General features: G+C 40.6%; 2 protein-coding genes across 11 annotated transcripts in view; one reads left to right on the top strand and one right to left on the bottom strand.

Moving 5' to 3' along the window:
* Positions 1-2,842, top strand: part of CRYBG3 (crystallin beta-gamma domain containing 3) — a 131,622-nt gene extending 128,780 nt beyond the window's left edge. For all 4 annotated transcript variants that reach the window (XM_024244479.3, XM_054551208.2, XM_024244480.3 and 1 more), the window contains 2 exons: positions 172-331; positions 1,110-2,842. In XM_024244479.3, coding sequence (XP_024100247.3) covers positions 172-331; positions 1,110-1,198 — 249 coding nt within the window. In that variant the 3' untranslated portion in view covers positions 1,199-2,842. The remainder of the gene's footprint in view (positions 1-171; positions 332-1,109) is intronic.
* RIOX2 (ribosomal oxygenase 2) overlaps positions 2,110-13,868 on the bottom strand; it is a 28,299-nt gene continuing 16,540 nt past the window's right edge. For 4 of the 7 annotated variants that reach the window (XM_024244168.3, XM_063721648.1, XM_063721647.1 and 1 more), the window contains 6 exons: positions 12,309-12,412; positions 8,681-8,783; positions 7,739-7,910; positions 5,221-5,309; positions 3,653-3,742; positions 2,110-3,198 (listed from right to left, as the gene is read on the bottom strand). In XM_024244168.3, the coding sequence (XP_024099936.3) occupies positions 3,040-3,198; positions 3,653-3,742; positions 5,221-5,309; positions 7,739-7,910; positions 8,681-8,783; positions 12,309-12,412 (717 nt within the window). In that variant the 3' untranslated portion in view covers positions 2,110-3,039. The remainder of the gene's footprint in view (positions 3,199-3,652; positions 3,743-5,220; positions 5,310-7,738; positions 7,911-8,680; positions 8,784-12,308; positions 12,413-13,868) is intronic. The other 3 variants (XM_024244170.3, XM_054550487.2, NM_001134108.1) reach the window with 2 other exon arrangements.

Below are 13,868 nucleotides of genomic sequence, written 5' to 3'. Positions count from 1 at the left end.
CCATAAAGAAGACATTAAAAAAGGCTTACTGAAATTATACTATATAGTATTTTTTTTAGATAAGACACACACTTCCTGTCTATGATTTGTTTACCTAAGATAAAAGGGACCTAATTCAACTTACTTTAGCAAACATACTACTGCCAATTAATCATTTCTTAACCCTTTTAGGCCAGTGATACATGTCTTGATGTGATTGGTGGCCGGGACACACCTGGAGCTAAAGTAGCTCTATGGACTGAACATGGGCAATTCAGGCAGAAGTGGAGACTGAATAAAAATGGAACTATCAGCTCTTATCTCAGTGATCAACTTGTCCTTGATGTTAAAGGTGGGCCTTTGATGATACCCAATGTTGTGTCCCTGGATATTAGTTTCAGTTCCAAATCTCATTTTGGGTAAAGGGCATCCTTATGTATAAGAGAAATGTTAAGTCATTTAAAATTATGCTTGAAGAAAATTAAGATAGGCAGTTTTACAAACAAAACAATTAGCAGGAAAAGCCAAACAACAAAGCTTAGGGTTTTTGTTCATTAGTACAGCTGTAAAACTTTCATTTGCTCCATGAACTCAGAACAGTTCTAAATTTGAAGCACCATAAACCATAAAATGAATGCCATCTGTTTCTTAGAAACATCTCTAGCTATTTGCCAGGAATTGCCATGGTCCTTAAAAACCCTCAGCTAGAATTTATGGTAGGTATCAATTAACCTTGTTTTTGAATTCAGCAAGGTCAGGGCCAATATTATTCATGGCTGTTGCTTTAATTGGGTTAGTCACAGTTTTGTTGGTGTAGAAACAAAAACACAGTATCTGACATTCAGCCAGAGTTCTCTCAGAGCACTTTGTTCTAAAGAATCACATTAAGGCACGCCGCTTATACAATCATGTATTATACCTTTTAGTATTTCAATTTGAATCATAATAAGGTCCAATTTGAGGTGAATAATGGCTAAGCCTGTTCAAACTCAGCTTCCCATTTCAGACTTCTTTGTAAATGACACATTCATCCACCGAAATGGTGAGCTGAACAGAAGCTTCTGAAAATTGTGAAATTGCTAAGCACCTGCCTGAACAAATAATCTTTTCTTTTGGAATTTCTATTTTAGGAGGAAATTATTGTGACAAGACTCATGTAATTGTAAATCAGCCCTTGGAGGGAGAAGAAACACAGAAATGGGACATTGAAATATTGTGAGAGACTCAACATCCCTAGAAAGAGCGAAGAAGGAAACTCACATCTGTCATTGTCTTGTGGACGTGGAAAGGAAGCTACTGTCCTCACACTCCTGGATCACTGAGCAGAATGAACATTTTCTCCAGCCTCTCAGACTATCGCTCTTAACCATGGAAAAGCTCAAAATATTCTTGCCATTACTCAGTGTTGCTATAAAGAAAATATTATGATGTCTGGGAAAGGTTCTATTCCTGATCTCCAGCTGTGGTGAGCAAGTTTCCTGAAGTGTTTATTTTCTCTCCGATCCACCAAACGTGAATCCTATGCCTGATGGCTCGTTTTTTGGACACTGGTGATGCTATTATCCTGTATTATTTATTAATATCCTACCTAGATGCTTGTATGAGTACAAAGCATAAAGAAACAGATTCCTACAGGTCAAGTCATACTTTTGCAAACAGATGAGTAATTTTTTAGCAACATCTGAAAATATACTAAACTTTCCTAGATAAACTTTAAGGTTTCTATACTGAGGCTTTTATAACGAATGCACCTCATAAGTATTTATACTTGTAACTAACCCCAGGCAGGGACCTCAGCTTTGTTAGGAATAAGGCACAAGCAGTATTTTCTGTAGCTATTGTTTCCTCAGTCCTTCAAACTAAAAAAGTACAAATAACCTGTGGCCAAACTTGCACTGTTACGTGTTAACCAAGACATCCCTTTAGGTGACAGGACTCTACAACAGTGGTTACCTGTCTCCATGTTGACACTTCATCCTAGATTTAAGGAGAGGCATCAATTTTTTGTTTTTAGCCTCAAGAGAAATTTCAAATGTCCAAATTAGAACACAGTAGCATTTGAACCTTGACCTTACCATCTTTTTAAGTAAATGTGGAGTTGATTTCTCTACTAAATAATAGAAACCTCAGTTTTTCACTCCCATTGTAAGTAACTTTTATTTAAGTAAAATCAGGTAGGAAATCACCTTTGACTTAGCTTCCAGTAGTCATTACCACCTTTTACTGCACAATTCACAAGCATTTTTTCCTGCTGAATTGGATTGAAACTTACATTAAGACAGACAACTTTTCCTTTTATCCCCAAGTTTTGCCAGAAAGCAGAAAAATGCTCTATTTTTATAAAGATTAAATTCTCCAATGATATTTAAAAAAATATCAACCTATATGCACTTTAGAATGTAAAATAACAATGACTATTTTAAACTCGAAGACCCACTATTTTGAGTATTTTTTATAGACTTTAAATACTGGGTTTTTTCCTCCTTCAATCTCAGGCTTTTCTCCATCTTTTAAGCAGCCTCTGTAACTCCCTTTTGTCCATAGGTGTTGCGTGCCTCTCATCTGTGGGGCAGTATTATTTAATAAAATTTATCTTACAGGATAACTTTATTTTAATGGGCATGGGCTTGTCTATACACAAAGGTATGTATATTTTCATTGTAAAAAAAAAATTTAAATTTTTTTCTTATTTTAATTGTTTGAAATTTTTCTAGAGCCAAAGAAGCTCTTTAAAGAAGTTGTTTCTTCCAAAGAACAAAGCCAGGTTAATGACATTCAATTCTAAATGACACATTGGAATTGTGCCTTTTCTACCACACTGGATTAAATAAACTTGTCAAAATATGGTTTTGTCATTTTCTGAGACACTTGGTAATTTGCTGTTCTTTCTTTCATGTGCCCGTTAGTACATTTGGCCAACTGACCACCTGTAACAGGGAGGTCTCATGTTAGTAGATACGCAGGTAAGGAAACTTGAATTCATCCTCTCCTCGGCTCAGGTCTTTGCTTTTCTTTTAATATGTGCATATAAAATAGTAGGCATTTGATTCTGCAAAGGCACTAGACTACTTGAATTAAACATTCTGTCCAGAGGGACAATACCAGGCTTTCCTTTTCCTCATCTGTAGTAAGTTTCAGGTCGTTGACAGAAATAGCTGGACTGTTCCAAATTTGCTTCAGTGCATCCAAATGTGACAAAGGGAAGCGAAGTCCATGAGACTGAAAGGATAAATTTATTAGTCAAAATACATGTATACTACTTATGTCACTGAAGTAGCATTTTCTTGTAAATTTATTCTCAATACATCATTATTTTTGATACCCCTCATGAGTATTTTAGATATACTACAATTAGATAACATAAAAGATGCCAACTTCTATATAAAAGGCATCCTAATTTATGTAGTAAGTGATATTAGTAATTTGAAATGTTTTACATTATACCATTCCTATAAGGCTACAGGTCCCAGCTAGTATGTTTTAAAACTGGTGTGCATGTATCACAGAAATGTCTGACTTAATCATCCCCATGCAGGAGCTCTGTGAGTAGTGCAAAATGGTAAGTCCACAGTGCAGCCATAAAAAGCATATTACCTATAAATCAAAAATAATCAATTCTTCCCAACCACCACCCAAGTCACAGGATAGGCATTTGTTTTCAGTTGGAACAAACCTCTGTTTCCTCTTCATTTCCCATCATGTGTATCTCTCTGCTATTCTTTAAGGAATGATAGATGTACACCATCTTTTCTTGAGCTTCATCCTTTGGGGAAAAAATAAATGCATTAGGCCATCAACAACACAACACTGAAGGTGTCAGTACTAGGAAGGTTTTCCAATAGGTCAACACCAAGAAAAATTTTAAAAGCCTTGGTGCTCAAGTGAAATTTATTGAATACTGTAAAGAATCCTTTTGGCAAAAAGTGATGGGTGTGTGCATCCACACAATGTCTATACTTCGTTAGTCACCACAGGTTACTATTTGTATGTGGCAATTAATGGGCATTCTAAGTTGTTAAAGATAAAACAGCTGGAGTGCTACCTGGAAGAGCATCTTCAGGATTTAATGAGAAAGCAATGATTTATGTATCAACTTATCAATGAAATGCTCAGTTTTTTAAATCATACCTGCACTATCTTTTTTGAATCAAAAATATCTGACATTTCTAGGTATAAACTGACAATTTATAATCATGAAGTCATTAACTCCTGAGAAATACCAGCTGTGTGATCGATAAAAAAACTCCATTTCAATTACACTACCCTCCCAAATGGTCCCTATCTCCCTTCACTCCCCGTGTTACACAGTGCAGTTTATTGTCTCTTCCAGAGCCTTTAGTCATTCTTTGTCACCTCTTAGATAAGGGCAAAAAAATCTTAGCCTAGCGTACAATGTCTCAAACTGACTGGTTGTCAGAATCACTATTTTTTTTTTTAGACAGGGATGTAGGAATATGTACTTTTGAGGATGGATATATATATATATGTACATGTATATTCATATATATATATTCCAAGTCTGGCCCTGATGGCTGGAACAATCTGGTTATCGAGACATGTTGAGTGCCCCTCTCATCCCCCTTGATCATTCATGGGATAGCTCCTTAGAGAGCTGATTAGGAGGAATGAGGTGAAGCCATATGGTATGAGATCGTTCCAAGGTCCTTAGGACTGTACAGGGAGCTCTATGAAAACATAAATCCAAAGGCTCCAAGACCAGATGAAACCCAGGAATTTATAATTTTAAAAAGCTTTCCAGTTGACTCCATGATCAGTTAGCCAGTTTGGGGAATCACTGGGCTAGGAAGCAAAGTTACAGAATATAGACTTTGTTCTCCATAATCTACAGGATAGAGTTTAAGGAGATGCAACAATATCCACAAAACCACACAGAAATATAGATCTGCACAGTGTGGAGGACTGGGGCTAAGAAACTCAGGAACGAGGTCTGTGGCTGTCCAAGCAAGAACAGTAAGGCCCAAAGTAGGATGGGACGCAAAGACCAGACATTAATCACCACATAAAGGGAATGAAGGAAGGTTCTGTGAGGATGAGGGCAAGAAAATATGGAATTGGAACTGAGATTTGGTCATCATCTGACCTGAAGAAATGGCATTAAACTGAATGCAGGTGGATTCCCAAAGAAGAAGGGCAGAGACCAGTGGTTAATCTAATAACCTGAGGCCTCTGATGAAAAACACCCTGAGAAGAGAGGAAATCTCCTCCCTCTTGGATACTCACAGATTGATCTTGATCTGGCAGTACTGTGAGGACAATGTGGTCTTTAAACTGCAGTCTCACTACACTGTCCAGCCTCGGTAACTTTCCACCTAGAAAACCCCAAAGAGAGAAAGCCGACCTTCAAAAAAGGAAACAGGCAGATTCAAACTTGCTTACACATACACATAGAAAACACATTTCCTAACAATTTACAGGTGAATCCAAACATGGCATACGCTCCAACTGAAGAATTTGCTTACCCCAACACTGTACTGATATTATAGTTCACATCGTTATGCAGCTCATTCTTACAGTGAAGACAGACACAGAATTAGATAAATAACAATGTAAGCTTATAAGTACAAGAAATATACAAAAATAATACCATCGAAGTACAGTGGCTATCACAGCACATAAGGCTGTGGCGCTTTCTGCACAGACACTCACTCCTCCAGGTTCTGTCCTCTACAAGCTTCTTGCTCAACACGTGGACTCCGGAAGTACTAGCTGAGTTCAAAATTGCACTCCTCCACCAATTATTAGGTGTGTGACCCTGGTCAGTTATTCAGTCTATGTAAGTCAAGACATAGTATCCTACAAAAGCCATCTAATAAAGTCCACAGAAAACTTTTTTTTTTCCAAATTGGATTTAGCTTAGTGGAACAATACCCAATAAAAACAGACTAGCCTTACAGGGTCATCTGCACGGGGAAGGAGTCGTGAGGGATCATCACTTTATTGAGTATAATGCCTAAGATAAGGAAAACACTGAAGTAGTCTGGGCCATAAGCTGGTGCATAAGCAAACTGTTCTGCTAAAGATTAAACCATGTGCTTGTAAAACATCTGCTATTTTGAATAGCTACAATCAAAAACAAATTCTAAGCTTCCTCCAAAGACTATGATAAAAATGTATATAGAATCAGTGTTGGAAGGGACCTTATAGATTATCTATCTCAGTGGTTCTCTCTTGGTCATAATTAAGAGTTTTATTAAAGTTAGTAAAAAATACTCTTTTCACTCAACCCTGAGAAAGAAGAGCAGCCAAAAAGCTGGCCTGGTACTCACAGCTAGGTCTTTGTGTTCTCCTGTTGAACACAGGCAATTCCACAGAATGCTAACATCAGAGATCACTCTGTGACCATGATAGGTCAAAACAAAACACCACCACTCCATACATACTCATGTCTGGACTCAGGCAAGGCAAGAACATATTCCAAACCACAACACTGACCAAACATCCCCCTACTCTGGCTAATGAGTGACCACTTCTGCTTTAGCATTGATAACTTCAGCCTCATACATTCCTCCTGCCTACCAGATAACATTTAGGAGACTTAATCATAGAATCCCTTCCATTTTCTGACAGCATCCAATCCAGAGCAAAGCCCTGCTGCCTTGAACCCTCTCTAAAACCACCTAACGTACACCTGAGTCCTATAAATCTTTTCTAACACCCTTTTACTGAGATGCCCTGCAGTTCTCAATGGTGTGAGGTCTTCCCACTGCAACAAGTCAATAAGTCCAATTTCATCTGAATTCAGGAGTATGTTCTTGGTGGTCTTTGCTATGATACTGACATCATCCATCTGGAAGTCATCAATGACATCATCCATCCAGAAGTATGTTAAATCATTTGCAGCCTAAATCTGTCATAAATTAGGCACCTGTACCTTGGAGAAGGTTGATGATAATCTTGGACATTTCCTGAATCTCACTGGCTGATGGTAACCATTTTACCCATGCTATGATTTGGATGTTTGTCCTATCCAAATCTCATGTTCAAATTTCATCCCCAGTGTGGAGGTGCAGCCTAAGGGGAGGTGTTTGGGTCACATTGTGGGGAGCAGATCCCTCATGAATAGATAATTCCCTGGGGTTGGGGGCGGTGAGTGACTTCTTGTTCCATTAGTTCCCATGACAGCTGGTGTTAGAGAGAGCCTGGCACTTCTCCTCGCTCTTGCTTCCTCTCTCACCATGTGTTCTGCAAATGCCAGCTCCCTTTCCCTTTCCACTGTGATTTAGCCTGTGATTTAGCCTGAGGTTTTCTCCAAATGCAGATACCAGCACCATGCTTCTTGTACAGCCTGTACAGCCTGCAGACCATGAGCCAAATAAACTTCTTTTCTATATAAATTACCCAGCCTCAGGTATTCCTTTAAGCAACACAAACAAAGACAACCCATCCCTGACTTAATTCCAACAAGATTATTTCGATGTTCCAAAATTTTGAAAACTTCCTGAAGACTATGAATACCAGAGTACCTATAAATATACATATTTCTCACCCAAAAGGACAGGACTCTTATTTCCCATCAGGGTGGGACACAAGTTCTTTCCAAATGACTTCTAAGATACAGGTTGCTAAAGGTTGAGTGCAGCACCTCTCGTCTGGCCATATACACTAAGGATGGATGTAGGTCCACATTAACACAAAAGCACTTCATACTTTCCATCTGTTCAAAAAGGAGCCTACTCAGAAAAACCGCAAACATCCTGCATTAGCCTCTGACCACCCAGAAGAAAACAGCAAGCTCCACCTGGTGTTGACAGCTCTGCCCCATCTCCCGCAGAGTAAGGGGGGAGTCTGTGCATAATAAAATCCTTCTTCATGTCTGAGGAAAGCACTTCTTTGGTGCCCTCCAGCCGGTCCGCAAGTGTCCTCAGGAAGCCACTTAATCGTCTTGTTGCAACAGTTGTGGATTCCACCTGCTAGGAACACAGAAGTCAGTCCTGGCCCAGATGCCAGCAGAACTTACTGCCCAGCTCAGTCTCCACAGTAGACTGCAAAACTGCCAGCCACCCGGTATAGACATTAATCCATATCATTCCAAAGGGGAAGGGACAACCTGAGCCCCTAAGAATGATATCTCATCATTTCCTTATAAACACCGTTAATTCTAAGCTGCCTATTGTTTGCAAAAAATTTTCAGAATTTGGCCTAGAAATAGAGATCCTTGGAAATATGGTACAGTCTGAGCTCTGCCTTTTGGAAAGCAGGTCACTGTCCTAAGATGAATGCTTCAGAGGAAGCAACCTTTGTTCAACTCAGCTCTAATCCACTCATCTCAAAACTAATCAAATAACACTCCTGTTTCAAAATGTAATAAAAGAACAGGAGGCCAACGAATACACCGAGGCCAGGATCTCCAGTACAGTGAGTTTCTCTTAACTAGTAGTCTGATGTGTACTAAATCTACAGTTCTCCTGGCCATACTATTCATTTACTCAACCAACATTTTCACACTGCCTGCTACTGCCACTGTGAAATACAGAGCTGTCTGTACAACATCACAGTTCTTTGGATCACCACATAACACACGGCACTCCACTCATTCTGCAAGTCACACAGCTCAGCAGTGCAGCACAGTAGACAAGCCTGGCTCATGTGGGAAGAAGTATCCTGGGGTCCTTAAGGTAGGACTTCAGCTGGCCTGGGCTGCAGCTACCATCCTTCATTCCTACCTGCCTTTACTCCTTACCAGGAGCAGCTGCCGGGGTATGCCGGCCCGTAACTCCACGTCTTCCTTTGCAGCATCAAATACAAGCCCCGAGATGGTATCCAAAAGGAAATCTCCCCATGAACTAGGATATGTACCAAGGGGGAAAAAAAAAGCCAAAACAGTGAGTGCATACGAAATATACATAAAATACTTATTGCTAGTAAAGCCAAAAGTTACAAATTGGATTATGGCTTCCCTGTCCAGGCATTTTGAGTTCCATTAATTGGACATTACTCAGCATGGAAATCTAAGACCTTTATCAACCACCCTGTTTCCTCCCTCCCCATTCCAGACACTCACTTGCAAAGTAAAAAGTGGGAAGCTAGGCTTCAATACTGATTTCTTTTAAAAAAGCTCTCAGAAAATTAACCATAGACTTTCATAAAACAGGAAGTTCAACGGACCAAATTTTTAACAAAAGCATCTATGAGGGGAGATTTGTAGGAAATTTAAACAGTCATTATAGGACCTAAAACCAAATTTTATGTGCAATAAATACAACAGAAATTTGGGGTAACAGCCAGATCTCTGGATTGTGTAATTATTTGAACAGTTGTATGTTACATTTTCCTTGTCACTTACAAGGGATGCTACTCCTGAAGAAAATATCTACCATCAATAATTCCAAAACAATTATGTCTAGCAGTGGTTTTACCAGGGGATAGAAGCCAGTGACTAAAAATAACATCTAGGGACAAACATCCCTATTCAATTACCTTTGCTTTCTCTGGGGTATCTGGAATTGGCTCATTCCTAAGTGTGTGCCAGTGTAAGAAACGCACTCTGTGGGGATGCTCTCTTTAAACATTTCTTAGCTATTTAAAATTTTCCTGTGTCACCAGCAGCTTTCAAATTGCCGGCTAGTGGAAAATGGAAATTCACAGTATGACTTTTACTTCTCACTCAGTAAGCAAAATTAACACTGTTATGCTTCCCTCCCAGAAAAGTTGCAAAGGAGGACAAAAGCCACATGAGAGACACTTTTCCCAAGACATCTACTACCTGGCGGCCTCACTGCTTTGTGACTTAATGTTATATCCAACCCTGCATCTTTAATTGAGTCTCAACCTGGAGGGCACATGCAGATCTCTCAGCACCATAAAATAGGTGCTTCCTTTGCAGGGTTATGTAGGTGGAAGTCATACAGCAACAGCTCATGCAGGAATTTAGTAGAAGTTAAATAGTGCTCCTCTAAGCGTCAGAATAGACATTGGGACTTCCCACAATTTAGGAATATCTCTTGAAGGGTTCACTTTGGTAAAACAACCACATCAACAACATACAGCAGACCCCCAAACACTCCAACAATGCTACCTTGAGAGGTGTTAGGAAGAGGCCCCAAATATTCACCTTTACATGGTACCTGAAGGAGCATTAGGCTCAAAACACAGGATCATTTCTGGGGAGCAATGGCCCTCAAGTCACATCTTCTCATTCTAGCTCCAGCATCACTGACCAAGACACAGGTCAAAATCCAGCCTGGACACATTGATCATGGTACCCACCCACAATCCTAAGCAGGCAACTTCTGTAACTTAGGAAGCTCTTCCCAGCCCCAGCTGAAAAGAGAAGAAATGAATAGGACCCAGGGGCAGCCGGCCAGTTCTTCACTCTTGGGAATGGGAAACAGACAGTGAGTCAGGTCCTTAACAGAAGCAAAAGCTAATAGGGTCAATGAGATAGAGGGAGGTCAGAGCAGCAACTGGTGATGGCCTAATGTTATGAGTAAACAGAAGCTGAAGAAGGAACAGAAGGGAGAAAACACCAGTCGCTAGAAAACCAGTTGGTAGCAGCAAGAGAAATGGAAAAGAGAACTACAGAAAGGGAGTACCTGAGAAACATTAACGATGGGACACCAGCAGATGCACGGATATTCAAAGTGCCAAACTATGTGGTCCAGAACTGCTCTGAATCCAGAATGGACTTCTGATTCCAGCCTCTCTGTAGCCTGGCCTTTCTATAGTTTCTAGGACTTACTGCCTCAAGTGACCGTGCACTTCTTGAGCTGGCTTTGGTGACTTTCTGTCCCTTAAGATGCAAAGAACCTACCTAGCCACAGTGATGAGGGCATTTTTCAAAATGGAAGCCTAATACAAGCTTGGGCCTTCTACTTGTAGGAAAGATAGCACTAAACTAGGGCCAGGCCTCAGCTAATTCCTCCAGTAAGTCTTTTAAATGTAGACGTGAAATTCACACGGAAAAGTCTGAGGAGGAAGCAGAGGTATGCTTACTAACTTGTTTTGCAAGTTCTGGCCTTGAAGGTAGGAGGTGACTTGCCGTCCCTTGGACCTAGAATGTCCTCTCCTACTCTGATCTGCTGACCCACCCCTACTTACTCATCCTTTAAGACTCACTCAGCATTGGTGTCATTTCTGAAGGCTTCCCTAATGCCCCTACTTAGCTAAATGCATTCGTCTATGCTCCAAGAGTCTCCTCCGCAAACCTACAACAGAATTTATCACACCATCTCTTCTCCTACAACCACTTCCAAAGTATAAGCTCTCTCAAAACCTCTTCAATAAAATCCTTGAATTCCCAGCAACAAACACAATGTCTAGTACATATTTGTTTAACACATTAACTCATGACTAGTATTTTTTTTTTTTTTCCCCTGAGACAGAGTCTCGCTTTGTTGCCCAGGCTGGAGTGCAGTGGCGTGATTTGGCTCACTGCAACCTCCACCTCCTGTGTTCAAGTGATTCTCCTGCCTCAACCTCCAGAGTAGCTGGGATTACAGGTGCACACCACCACACTTGGCTAATATTTGTATTTTTTTTTTAGTAGAGACGGGGTTTCACCATGTTGGCCAGGGTGGTCTCAAACTTCTGACCTCAAGCGATCCACCCGCCTCAGCCTCCCAAAGTACTGGGATTACAGGAGTGAGCCACCACACCTGGCCATGATTAGTATTTTTAAATATGATTTGGACCAGCAAGATTGCTGCTTTTTGGATATAACTCACACAGCACTGCCACCCAGTGAGGAGGTACTAGCTGAAATGAACATGATTTTAATTGGAACTGCTGTCAGCACATGCACTTTAGTTCCTGCTGTTCCAGACTGCCTGTCCTACTTTAACTTCATGGACTGTAAAAAGAGAAACCTCAAAGAGACCAAGAGATTTCAATGGGTAGAGTTTCTGTTGGAATAAACATGTTTTAGAAACGAATAGTGGTGATGGTTGCACAAGAGTGTGAATATAATTAATGTCAAACTATGCTTTAAAATGGTTTAAAATGGTATATTTTATGTTCCATATATTTTCTCATATTAAAAAAAAAGAGAGAGAGTATGAGCCCAGCCTGGCATCACTAACACACTGAGGTACCCACAGCTAGTCTCTTTCTTTCCAAACTATAGGACTCTCTATTTGGGCAACGCCCCACGTCCTACATAGAGTCAGGTTCATGATGTCCCCAGGAGCAAGTCCAGAGGGACCAGTCACATACATGGGACATCAAAGGAATGTGGAAGTCAGCAAAGGACAGAAACCCTGGGGTTTGCATAGGAGGTAGGTGCCAACTCCCTCATGTCCCTCCTGAACGTGGCTGCTGCAGGCCAGGACTCAGAGCTGTCCTAGCATGCGCAGCTCGGAGGCAGTGTTTACTTGTTCTGGTAGGTGCTGATGGTCACGTGAGTCGAGTGGGCCAGCCCCGCAGGAGTGTCCGCTTGATGAATGGTTCCTCTGGGAAAGTACAACAAATCACCCGGCTAAAGGAAGGAATAGGAAAGGGGAGAGAAGTTAATACGTATTCCTTCTCAGTCCTCTTTATTTCAGGGAGATAAATATGGGCTTTGAGTCTCAGTTCTCCATTCTAGAAACCACAACCTCAAGGCACAGTCTATATGCTGGGCTCATGTTGTGTGCAGCTAGTCTAGTTTCTCTGTGTCTGTGAGCCTGTCACTGTTAACCATGATCCACAGAGGCTCTCGGTGCCTGAAGTCACTATCTTTTCATTCTCAAGGTGAGACTAGACTCACCTGAGACTACCCTGCCCTGATGCAGGGATCAAGGAAGGTAACATCCTGTGCCTGGGAAGCCTGCTTCCTCCCTCTCGCATGCTTCGGTGGTTAAGAGTAGGAGCTTTAATTTAGAGTCACACAGACACAGCCACTTACTGGCTGATGATCTGGCAATTTACCTGCCCAAAGCCTCAGTTTCTTTATCTGTAAAATGAAGGTTAATAGCCCCAAACATTACAGGATTATTTTGAGGATTAGAGATGCTGCTTCCAAGCTCTTAGGGCAATGATGGGCATGTGATTGGATTATATGATTTTATCCACCAGTCCACCTCCTGATAATTTTTGAGTACTTCTAGGCGCAGGGTCTGTATCTTACCATCTTGTCTTTCCCAGAGCCTACCCTAGCAAAGCACCTAGCACTCAACACAGGCTCAATGAATGTTGGGATGAATTGAAAAACTATACAATCCTTATTTGAACTGAAAAATAAGATGTAATCAAAAATTCATCATTTTCTTGGGCAGCTGAGCCTCCTCTACCGTATTCCAAGTGAGTGGACCAAAACATTCTCCCCAAATTACTCCTGCCCTGAGCTGCCTCCTTCCTAATCCCATTCAGGCCAAAATATTCCATATAGCAGCTACCTATGGAGAAAAGAGGGAATCTTGAGGGCAGCTCATCTTCTCTCTGCAACTACAAGAGGTAGTCTAGTGCAATGGTTAAGACCATGAGCCCTGGAGAAAGAGCTCAAGAAATACCAGCTTAAAAAAAAAATTAAGATTCTCCTCAAAGCAAGAGGAATATATCATGATATATATTCATAAGAGCTCTTAGTTGCAAATTTTCTCTGAATGACAACAAACTGACAGTACTTCAAGTAAATGCTTTACTGATAATTATAACTATCATTTACTGAGTGTCTCTGCCAGCCTGAGTGAGGCTCTCACGTATACAGTCACACGTCACTTAATAATGGGGTTATGTTCTGAGAAAAGTGGTTTGTCACTGTGCAAACATCAAAGTGTACTTACAAATCTAGGTAGTACAGTGTACTACGTACATTACATGGTACAGCCTACTGCTCCTAGGCTCCAAACCTATACAGCATGTGACGGTACTGAATGCTGGAGAAAACTGTAACACAATGGTGTTTGTGTACTTAAATATATGTAAACATGGACAAGTAAAAATACAGTATAAAC

The sequence above is a fragment of the Pongo abelii genome, chromosome 2 (assembly GCF_028885655.2).
Source record: "Pongo abelii isolate AG06213 chromosome 2, NHGRI_mPonAbe1-v2.0_pri, whole genome shotgun sequence".
In the NCBI taxonomy this organism is placed as follows: domain Eukaryota; kingdom Metazoa; phylum Chordata; class Mammalia; order Primates; family Hominidae; genus Pongo; species Pongo abelii.
The sequence above is the reverse complement of the archived record's forward strand: the minus strand, read 5'-3'. Positions and strand labels throughout refer to the sequence as shown.